Below are 12166 nucleotides of genomic sequence, written 5' to 3' on the forward strand. Positions count from 1 at the left end.
TCTCAAGTGCTGTGTCCACTTGTGTGCCAAAAAGATGTCCCTTATCAAAACGTAGGTTTAAAATTGCTTGTTGTACCTGAGGTTCAAATTCTGAAACACGGAGCCATGCATGCCTATGTAACAGGACACTAGTATTTATAACTCTAGCAACGGTGTCAGCTGCATCTAATGCACATTTAATGGAATTGTTGGTAATGTGATTTCCCTCATTAACAATTTCCTGCCCCCTTTTCCTCTGTTCCTCTGGGAGGTGTTGAAGAAGCTCCTCCATTTTGTCCCAGTAGGCTCTGCTATAGCTAGCTAATAGAGCCTGGCTGTTGGCTATGAGCCAATGGTTAGCAGCTTGTGCAGCTACACGTTTTCCAGGAAGCATCTATTAGTTTAGACTCTTTCTCTGGGGGTGGGACATCTCCTGATGTTTGGGAGTCAGCCCTCTTTCTTGCATTAGAGACTACCAGAGAGACTGAGGTTAATTGACCTCTAAAATACATAGGATCTGATGGTGCAGCCTTGTATTTCTTGTCAATGTGTGATGGCATAACTCAAGCTTTGACAGGGTATTTAAAAAATGTCCTCTGCATGACATATCATACCCTTAAGGAGTGGTAGGTATTATGCCCCCTTTTGAGCATTAGATAAGGTTTAGAAAAAGAAAGCCTCCGCTATTGTATCTTTATATAAGGGGAACTGATGGAAAGCTGCTGTCCTTGAAATGAAATTCCGAAATGCAGAAGCATCATCAGGTGGTGTTGGACGTGTGGAATAAAGATCAGGGTTGTATCCCCTTGTGGTTCAACATCATAGTCATCCCAAACATCCCCAGTCTGTATGTTTAGTGGTATATCCTCATCATCCTCTATAATGGATGAGTGAGGAGACAAGCCACCTGCTTCAGATAATTGTGGTGAGTGAGGTGGTGGAGTAGATGATGGGGTTGGTGTTTGTGGGTTAGGTGAGGTTGGAATAGGGATGTGTAATGGGCTAGTGGCATCCTCCTTCTGCTTCTTTGGAGGCTGTGGAGGAATGTCCAAAGCCTCTTTGAAAGATAAGTTTTTTTTTTTTAGAACAGTGATGTTTTGCTGGTTGAAGCACTATTTGTGGTTCCAGGCTGAATCTGGAGTATTTTTTTGCTTTGGGTCGAGCCTTTCCTGCATTAGATAGAGGATCAGCTCAGGTGGAGAGTGTGGTCCAAAAATGAAGCAGTTTGGTGGAGCAAGCTTCAATTTAGTTGGAGCTGTAGTCGGATCCAAAAATGTATGTTCTTATTTTGGTGCCGAGACCAATGATTGAGGGGCTGTAGACCCAGAGACCAAGGAGGTAGAGGCCCCTGCTGCAGGTTGAACGTTCGGAGCCAAGATGAAGTGCGGGGCTCCAGAGTCCGTTTTTTGGGGCACGCCATGCCCTTTTGGCAGCGGCGCACCATGAGCAGTTTTTTCGGTCAGAGACTATGCTTTGGGCTTTGGATAAGAGGTAAAAGTACTCACTGTCCGATGCTTTGGTGCCAGCTGAAAGGTGGCAGAGTCCTGATCAAATTGGGACTCTGAATAGGCAATAGGGAATCATGGATTGATCTAAAGATTTGCAGGTCTCACAGCTGTCCTCTCGATCAGGTGAGAGGCATAGGTTACAAACGGAGTATTGGTCCGTAAGGGGACACTTAGAGCGACATTGCAGACAAAAACAAAACAAGAGTTCGTTCCGTTAGCAGGTCATTTTAATGACGTCGAAGTGAAGAAAAGGAGGCCCGTGAGCTGAGGAAGCGAGCCAAAGACCTTTGTGATTATTCTTCTCAAGGAGTTCTTTCCGTGGGTAGAAATGAAGGTATTGACTGAAGATATACATAGGGTACATGGGGACCCATTTGGAAAAGGCAAACAGAGTTAGAACCCAAGGAACATATTAATCAACTTCAGAATATATACCCTAAAGGAGAGAATTCAAGTTGAAGCCACACGAAAAGCAACTGGATCCTTTAGAATAAGATTGGATATTTTAAAAGCAACACAGGACAGGCAGTGGGAATTAGGACAGCACATGCAGGAGTTGGGATCTTTGGGGGCGTCAGTACAGATGTGTTTCCCTGCGTCCCTGAGAATAATGTGGGGAAATCAGATGCACAACCTGAGGGAGTCCAAAGAAGTAGAATCCCTAATAAGTAAGATTAAGGCGCAACAAGTGTAAGGAATGCCGATGGAGCAGGGGTCTCAAACCGTTGAGCCCGTCTCAAAGAGAGGGGAGGGTTCTCCATGGGTGGTCAAGAACTAGGGGGAGGTTGAGGAAAGGGGTGTGCAAGAGTAAGTTTGCATAGAGTGTGGGAGCATATGGGTCAATAAAAAAAAAAGCTGGTCTGACTTGTGCAAAAATAGGAGATACAGGTATAAACGTTACTATAGGACATAGCAGTTAACATATTAACAAGGAATGTAAATGGTTTGAGAGTCAGAGGCAGAAGAAAAAAAATACTAAAATGCATAAAATGTGATAATAATTCTTCAAGAAAAGCACATCCTAAAAGCAGAATGAAATTTTTTTGGAATAAGCAAGGATGGGTGGACATCTGTATATGCACAGACCAGGCTTGTTGTATTAAGGGAGTGAGTATTCTGTTCAAGAGATCAGCAAATGGCAACAATAGAGTCTTCCAGCAGTGGTTCGAAAGGGAAATGGGACGTAGCAAACGTTTGCATGTATGGGAGAATGTGTGCATTAGCAGGGTACTATGGCCCCAATATGGGTGATCCAGTCGCAATGCAGGACTTGTATACACATCTTTTAGATATCCCAGCTCAAGGTATAATTGGCGGTGATTTTAACTTGGTAATAGATCCTAGAAAAGATAGATGACCAATAAGGAACATCTCTACTCTGCCCAGAATGAGGAGCTGGCTAAAGCTTTACTTGGAAGATCTAGAATTGGTAGATATCTGGTGAGAAAAGGGAGTAAAATCTCAAAAATTAGACGTTTACTATGTATTGCGATTCCTGTGACACGTTTCTCCTGCTATGTCAATTTGAATGTGATGTTGATCTGAAGTCTGTATTTATGTTCAATAAAAAGATAGTTTAAAAAATCTCAAAAATGTACCTTTAAGAATAACAAACTAGGTCATTCGTCGAGAATCAATTACTTTTTAGTAGATAAGACATTATGTAACAATGTAAAAAGGGTGGAACATCTCCCAGCACACCTTTCTGACCACTCAGCGGTTCAGATGGAGGTATGCCTCCAGAAGCCGCTGCACGCAACAAGATAGACCTTGGACAGAACCCTGCTTCTTGACCCTAAAATTGCTGAAAGTCTGAGAAAAGAAACTAATTCTTTTTTCTTAGGAAACACAAACGAGACCTCAGGGCAGGCTCGATGGGATGCTTAAAAGGTCATAATGAGGGGGAAACTAACTAGTGCAACTGCATTTAGGCATAAGACTTCCAAGAACAAGATCAGTAATTTGTAAAAGGGAATTCAAGCACTAGAATGAAAGTCGGAAGAGGAGAGTATGGAACAGAAAAAGGGATCAATTAAAACTGGAAATGAATGAGATGAAGGAAGAACTCTCTAGCACACTAGAAGTTTTAATCAAGGAAAAGTGGGAGGCAAGTAAACTCACGACCTATCAATATGGGGAGGGATGCAGTAAACTATTAGCATGGAAGACTAAGACAGAGCAAAGGCCCAAAAAGATCTTTTGTATTCAGGAGGAAAACCAAGCAGAACCCAGTTTGGAAGAAACTGCGATTGGGAGGGCATTTAACAGTTTTTTAAAGAACCTGTATACGGAGGATACACGGGCCAGTGAACAACAAATAGTAGAATATCTTAAGACCTGGATAAAGCAGACCCTATCAGGAAAACAGAGAGGAAATAAACTCCAAATTTACAGATGAAGAAGTAATGGGGGTGGTAAAGTAGGAGCTAAAAAAAATAAATTAAGCATTTTGGTGGAGCAAGCTTCGATTTAGTTGGAGCTGTCGTCGGATCAAAAATGTATGTTCTTATTTCGGTGCCGAGACCAATGATTGAAGGGCTGTAGACCCTGAGGTCGAGGAGGTGGAGGACCCTGCTGCAGGCTGAACTTTCGGACCTGAGCTGGAGTGCGGGCTCCAGAGTCAGTTTTTTGGTGCACGCCATGCCTTTTGTCAGTGGCGGACCATGAGCAGTTTTTTCGGTCGGAGCCGATGCTTTGGGCTTTGGATCAGGGTAAAAGCACTCACCGTCCGATACTTCTGCGCCAGCTGAAGGGTGGCAGAGTCCTCATCAGATTTGGACTCGCAATAGGGAATCGTGAATGATCTAAAAGACTTGGGGGTCTCACAGCCTTCCTCTCGATCAGGTGAGAGGCATAGGTAATAAACGAGAGTGTTGGTCCGTATGGGGATACTTAGAGCGGCATTGCAGACAAAAACGGAGCTGAGCTTGTTCCGTTAGCAGGTCATTTTAAGGACGTTGAAGTGAAGAAAAGGAGGCCTGGCCGGGTGTGGCCCATGAGCTGAAGAAGCGAGCAGAGGACCCGCTACGTAGAAGGGTAATTGCTCAGACGCAATGAAACTACGTGTTCGAGACAATAGCGTTGAGTGGTTTTTGATCTGCTTGAGAACCAAAGGAAGCCCGAAGGAGTCTCAAACCGGAGAGCAAGAGATGACATCCGAACCCATTAGCGGAAAAAAATAAACCAGACAATGTCGTTAAAAACCATGCACAGTATTACCAAGAGGAGGAGTCACACAACCTTGCGACTCGAAGAAAACTTCTAGGAACAAAAACAACTTGTAATCTTCCAAGCCCAACACTAGATGGCAGACCTATGCAAAGCATGTGTATCTACAGCACACATGCTCGAACGGGAAATTACTGCTTTATGTTTCCATGCTTTGCTGTCCTCAAAATATGCATAGCAGGCACACCCACCTTGTGCGCTGGTGCAGTGGACGGCATCATGATACAGCACCTTTAGCATATAACTATTTTAACAGTGAGAAATGAAAAATTATGATGTCTATATGTTCTGCAACCCTTCAATTGTAAACTACAGGTCATGTTAGCTGACACAGTACCATCAACGTCTTGGTTTAATGTTCAGGACATAAGGGTTCTTCACCTACAAAACACCAGACTACAACTGTCATTTATAAAAATGAATGTTAATCAAGAACAGTGGTGAAGCATTTTCTACCATTCTTCCATTAAAATGAAGGTGCACGATGACTCCTTACTATCAGTATTGCAATCTGGTAACATTTACAGGTGTTGAAAGGGCCCAAAAGAATATCATAACATTAATAAAGAATAATAAATAGCAGTTGTAGAAATACGTCAGGATAGAAAATTTAAAATTATTTGAAATGCACGTATAATTTTTCCGACAAGTTTACATTATTTGTAATGGAGGATGCATTTAATGATTTATGGAAATAATTAAAATAAATTACCAGAGCTTGTGTACCGAACTTGTCGAACTGCTGTATTTAATTTAATGTCTAAGCCTTCTGCCAAAGCTACTGGTACACATGAATATCCATTCCGCACAGTGAGATGACTTCCAGTAAACTCAAAATCATCATCCTATGGTAAAAAAGGTACAAACAAAGGATTACAAATTTGTAAATAACAAACAGTTATTTATGAACAGAGATCCAGGGCGGGATTATTAATACTAATTTCACAGGGTAGGTATGTCAGTCAGTCAATACTTTATTCGGTTTTTACAATAAAACCATAAAAGTCAAACTAACACTATTAAATGAATCTCCATCTGATACATAAGACAACAATGCAATTTGGCCTTCATTGGCCTATATGTGCAGGGGTGATGATCAGGCGCTATGACAAAGGTCAATGAGTCCAAAATATATATGGGCATTGCAGAGCACCAATAAAATGCAACATTGTTGGTAAAAATTATTTCAAATGCAATGAAAACATCCATCAAAGCCTCCTAAAATACAAAGATAAATACACAAATCATATTTAAACCATATTCATGTTATCACAGTGACAAGTAAGCGTTCACAAAGGATAATCACAGCAAAACCGAAGCCATTTGGCAACCCTTAAAAAGTTAACATCATGCAATACTGAATAGCTTGAAAGCTGTTGTATAAAGATAAAAGCAGGTCTAAGGGTAGGTATGTCATTTTCTCCCTTATTGGTATACATTGTAATTTAATTATGACAATTTCATTTATTTCTTATTTTTTACCAGAAGGTTTTAGATGTACATATTACTATAGAAAGTTACAACTTTGGCATGCAAATATCACAAGACCCGTTTTATGCTTTTAGAAGAAACAGGATAAAGATATAAATGAGCACCACCATGGTTTTTAAGTGCCTACAAACATTTAGTGTGTTACATTAAACTAGCAGGATTTGAATGGTTTGGTTGGCTTTCGTTATTTCAATGAACATACAAACCTCTCATAAAAAATTTAATTATTATAAAATCTGTTTATTGGCATTTCGTTAATATAGACATAGCATAAGTCATAAATGGAACATCTCACAGGCAATGAGTCAGTTACTCGGAGGAGTCCCCGCCAATTGTGAATGCGGTGAACCACAGGATCAATCGCCACCCCCATGTGTGGAGCAAGATAAGCGGATAGGTCTCAAGACCACCGCCCACATTTAAACAGATTCATAGAACAACAAAAGGAAACAGGCTAAACAACAGAAGCCCAGCATAACAGCAGCAGCAGATTCGGTCTTCGACCACGTGACCCCCAAGGTACCTCCCCCAGTCCACGCCCCCCCACCCGGCCCCCACCTCTCGTTACATACAGTTCCATTAAAGGCAATTGTCATTGTCCGCACATCTGCCCGGCTCAACGAGGACTTCCCCACCAGTTCCCAAAGTAGGTCCCCCAGTCTCGCCTCCGTTCCCCTCCTCCTCAGGGAGTGCCTCCGCAGTACGTGCCCCACAGAGTCCCAGGGCATCCCCATCCAGCTGCATCAGGGCCTGCAAGTGTACGTCCCACTGATTCGCTATGGGTGTGTGTCTGAGGCCCAACGTTACTTCCCGCAAGAGAGCTGTGCCCTCCGCCCCCGCCCACACCAGCAGGGAACTCCGCCACGCCTGCGCTCGGGGGGGCTCTGCCGCCTTCCAGCGCTTAGTGATTAACCGCTTCGCCACGATCAGACCCAGGTCGAGGAAGCGACAGGCAACCTTTGTGGGGGGGGAGTTCTAAGAAACAAGTGTAACAAACAGGCCGGCCATTCCCGCCGCGCCAGCGGGCCGGCACAGGTACTTAACTCTCCATGCACCGTCCGCCAATATGAGTCTAGCGCTGGACAACTCCATAACATGTGCACCAGTCCAGCATCCAGAGCCTTGCAGCGTGGGCAGTCCGCGTCCGCGCGATGGAAATAGCAGTTGGTGGAGTCGGGAGTGAGATATGCTCTGTGCAGTATAAAATACTGAATTTGGCGAAACCGCAAGTTCCTGGGAACCCGCGTGGGTCCCCGTAGCGTATCCCTCCACTCCTTGTCAGTCATGGGGCGATCCAGATCCGCTTCCCATTTACCCCGCAAAGGAGACAGGTCCGTCGCCACCTGCGTGCGCAGGGAGGCCGCGAACCAACGAATCATGTGACTGCCCCGTCCCATGACATGGAGGTAGTGCATCATGAGGTGTTGTGTCGGCTCCTCCTGAAGAGCACCCCACCGGTTGGTCAGTGTCGCGATTAGCGAGCGGTGACGGAGGAACTGACCGACTGGTAACCCCGTCCCCTCCGCTAGTTGAGCGAACGGGATAAGCGCACCATCCCGGTAGAGGTCCCCTAGCGTGCAGATGTCCGCCGCGTGCCATTCCGCAAGCTCCGTATCCCTCGACCACTAGGCGAACCCTCAATTGGCATGGCGGGAGCGTACGGGGTATGCGACCGGGTCAAGTAGAGGGCACGCCGATAGCACTTGTAGGCCACTGCCACAAGAAGGGGACCCGGCTTGACCGTTCTGGCCGTCAGGTGGAACAACGCTATAATATCCGCCAGGGGGAGTGGCGGCTCCGTGGACGCCGTGTCATCTCTCTCCCTGTCGGCCAACCACCTGGCCACCCATTGCAGCTGCGCTGCTAGGTAATAGTGTGCAAAGCACGGCATCGCGAGTCCCCCCTGACCTGTGGGGAGGTATAACTTAGAGAGCGCCACTCTGTTGCGTGCGTTGCCCCATACAAAATCCCGGAGGGAGCGCTCCAAGGTGGCGAAGAGGGACGCCGGGATGTAGGTCGGCAGGTTAGCAAAGTAGTAGAGGAGCCTGGGCAGGGCCACCATTTTGACCAGTGCAATGCGGCCTGTGACCGCGAGAGGGAGGGTGCCCCAAAAACGCATCTGGGCCCTGATCGCCGTTACCGCCCTGCTCAAGTTACCCTCCACCAGGTCAGCTGGCCGCCTATACACCTGGATGCCCAGGTAACGGAAGGTGTCCGGCTGCCACCTGACAGGCACACCCCCTAGATGAAACCGGGGATCCAGAGCATCAGCACAGAACGGGTAAAGGCACGATTTGGCCGCATTCACCCTTAACCCGGATAGCGTTGCAAATTCCATGAGAACCCGCTCAAGGTCCCCTGAAATGTTCGCCACGTCCCGTACGAAAATCAAAAGGTCATCCGCGTATAAGGAGACCTGGTGGGTGGTATCGCCCACTGGAATGCCGTCCGTCAACGCCCTCCGCAGGGTGGCCGCTAAGGGCTCTATGGCAAGCGCAAAAAGGAGGGGCGAGAGGGGGCACCCCTGCCTGGTACCTCGGCCAACCGAGATGGCCTCGGAGATGTATGGGCCAGTTCTCACCCGGACCACGGGATTCTTGTAGAGGAGCGCCGCCATTTGTAGGAACCCGAGGCCTAGTCCATAGTGCGATAATGTCGCCACCAGATACCCCCACTCAAGGCAATCGAAGGCTTTTTCAAGGTCTAACACTAGACAGCCCGCCCGCGGCCAATACTGTGCGCCGTGTGTGGCAACACGGAAGAACCGGCGGAGATTAAGCGAAGTGCTGCGCTTCGGCACAAACCCATTCTGGTCCCTGTGAACTAGTACAGGCACAGTGGGGGCCAGCCGCTCCACTAGGACCTTGGCCAGGATTTTGTAATCGGTGTTGAGGAGGGCAAGGGGGCAATAGGACCCTAGATTAGTAGGATCACGCCCGGCTTGGGTAAAGAGATCAGGTAGGCCTCCCTCATGGAGGCGGGCAGGGTAGCTTCCTCAAGGGCCGTGAGATATAACGCGTGCAGTCTGGACACCAGAGATTCCCGATATGCCTTGTAGTATTCTGCCGGGAGACCATCCGGCCCAGGAGCCTTGCCAGAAGCCAGTGAGGCCACCGCTTCCCCTATCTCCTCCAGAGTGAGGGGACCCTCTAACGTTTCCTGGTGGGCATCCGGAATTGTGGGGAGGCCGGCGGCCCCCAGAAACAGATCGAGATCCTGTGCCTGCCGACGCCCCACTGAAGTGTACAGGGCTTTGTAGTGCGCCGTGAGTATCTGATGGATCTTCCGCTGCGTGTGCACCAGCGTCCCGTCCGATACACGGATGGAGGCTATTGGCGCATAGCCCGATTCCTGCCTGATCAACCAGGCCAGCAACCGCCCGCCCTATCAGACGTGGCGTGGACCCGTGCCGAATGGGCAGCGTAGTTATGGCAACGCAACCTCTCCAACAGCTCAGCATGGCGTGCCCGGAGCCGGGCCAGCCTGGTCGAGTCACGCCCTCCACCCTCGCCATGGCGTTCGCATGCCATTAGCCGGGTTTCCAGAGCGGTGAGTAGTAACGTAAGCTACTTACGGATATTCCCCGTCGCGCCCAGGCAGTGTCCCCGCTTGGTAGATTTGTGCGCGTCCCACTCTGTCAACGTGCTCCCCGCCGTACCCTCATTGAGGTCAAAGAACTGTTCGACCGCTGTGCCGAGCGAAGCCCGAAACTCCGCGTCCTCAAGAGCGGCCGGTTGCAAACGCCATGTGGGAATGGGGGGTCTCCCCAGATCCCAGCAGAGACGCAGCCTAAGAGGATTGTGGTCAGAGTGGGTCCGGCCCAGGTAGTCCGCCTGGATTATCAAAGGGTCCAGCGACGGAGAGCTCACCACCCTGTCAAGGCGGACGTGAAAGTCATGCACCGCCGAATAATATGAATAGAGCCGGTCAGTGGGATGTAAGGTGCGCCAGACGTCATGAAGGGCCCACCGCGACAGCCAATCAGTAAGGTTCCTCGCATTCGAGACTGCCTGGGTGCTACGGAGTGGCGGGTAGGATCTGTCAAGGCTCGTGTCCAGCACTGCGTTAAAGTCCCCACCCAGCAACAAGGGAAGACCCACATACGGGGTCAAGGCCACCGAGAGTTGGTCAAGGAACGACGGCTGTTAAACGTTCGGGGCATAGATGGATCCCAGGAGCACAGAGTGCCCGTTGAGCCTCCCCCGCACCAAGGTGTATCGGCCAGTAGGGTCAAGCACTACTTCGGAGCATGTGAAGGGTGTGCCCGCCCATACCCAAACCAACGTACCCCGAGCATGCGCAGAATATGTGGTCCCAAAAAGCTGCCCCATCCACCGAGCGCGCAGCCTGTCCAACTCTGGCCGTGTCATGTGCGTCTCTTGGAGAAGGGCCACCCCTATCCTGTGCCTCTGCAGGTAGGCAAAAACAGAGTATCGGCGGGCCGGTGTGTGCATGCCTCTAATGTTCCATGTGACTACTGCAGTGTCAGCCATCGATGCAGAGTGCGGACAACACTAGGCCCACAGGCCGAAGCAGGCCAGACGGGGGAAGGAGGGGAGACCAAGAGTACTGTTACCCAGACCGCCTGCTGCAAGAACAGGATGTGTGAGAGAACTGCAGAACACTGCAGAATGCAAAGAGGCAAAAATAAAGATAAAATTAACAAAAGGAACTCCATAACCGCAAGGGCGAACCCCAGAACGGGCATTCGTCCAAACATGTAAGGCTCAATCGCCTGTGAACTACCAGGTCAAAGATGTGTTAGTGAGGGGCTAAAGGGCAATACCGTTGGTCCTGGCCTGTAGGAGCCCCATGTCACCCCCGTCAGAGCCTCGTGTACCTATAGGGCTGCCAATCGCTCAACCGCTCCCCAGAGGAGTGTGTGTGGAAATCGCCACCACCCCGCTCCCCTGTGACCAGAACATGCACGGACTCCCAACCCCGGCTCGTGTGTAAGGGAACCCGCACTACCCCTCTAGCCCCCGTGACCCCCGCGGCACCCCAACCTGCTCAGCCATGGAAGCATACAGAGCCACAAAACCACAATCCAGGAGGCAACAGAGGCAGAAAGCCCCCTCCCCCAAGAGTAGTCCGCAGCAGTCCACCCACCACCTCGGGGTACCTGCATTGGACACAGTGCAATCAGACAAGAGTTCACCCCAGAAGGTCAGCTGTCTGGGGGGTCACCTCTGGCAACACCTGGTCTTCCGGAATCATGATGGACGGGGAGGAGGACAGGTCAGTCTCAGTGTCACTGTGTATGCGAGCCGCCACGTCCCCCTGGCTGCTCACGGATCCCAAGCGGATCATGGCCACCGCTTCAAGAGCCTCCAGCCGCTCCACGCGCATCCTCTCCGGACTCGGGGCCGCCGGGGGACTCGGCCCCACCCCACCACGTCGGTCCCTCTGCCTCCGTCGTCTCAGCCTTTTCTCCCTACGCACCACGGGCCCCGGGTCCACGGGCCGGGGGCCACCATGTTGGCCCATTTCCTCCAGCCAGTCCCAGACATCAGACGGGGCGTCGAAAAAGCTTGTCTCATCTTTCGTGACCACCCTGAGGCGCGAGGGGAACAGCAGCGAGTACTGGATTTGCAGTTCACGGAGCCGGCGTTTCACCTCCAGGTAGTTGCTCCTCCGCTTCTGAGCAGTCGCAGTGTAGTCCGGGAACAGCATCACTGTGCCACCCCCTATCGTCAGGGCACCCATTTTCCTCATTTCCCGGAGGATCACGTCCCGGTCCCGGTAGTTGAGGAGGCGAAACAGGAAAGGACGCGGCCGGGCTCCAGGGACAGGTCTCCGCATCGGTACTCTATGCGCCCGCTCCACCACGAACTGCGGGGAGAGTACTCCTGGGGGCAGGATGTCCCGCAACCAACCTTCAACGAAATGCTCCGGTCGTCGCCCTTCCTCGCCTTCCACCAGGCCCACAACTCGTATGTTCTGGCGCCGAGAGCGGCCTT

The 12166-nt window shown here is 49.8% G+C and overlaps 1 protein-coding gene across 2 annotated transcripts in view; it reads right to left on the minus strand.

Moving 5' to 3' along the window:
• Window positions 1-12166, minus strand: part of KDM1A (lysine demethylase 1A) — a 718736-nt gene that overhangs the window by 286857 nt on the left and 419713 nt on the right. For both annotated transcript variants that reach the window (XM_085647807.1, XM_085647806.1), the window contains exon 13: window positions 5428-5560. In XM_085647807.1, the coding sequence (XP_085503933.1) occupies window positions 5428-5560 (133 nt within the window). The remainder of the gene's footprint in view (window positions 1-5427; window positions 5561-12166) is intronic.

The sequence above is a fragment of the Triturus cristatus genome, chromosome 3_2 (assembly GCF_964204655.1).
Source record: "Triturus cristatus chromosome 3_2, aTriCri1.1, whole genome shotgun sequence".
In the NCBI taxonomy this organism is placed as follows: Eukaryota; Metazoa; Chordata; class Amphibia; order Caudata; family Salamandridae; genus Triturus; species Triturus cristatus.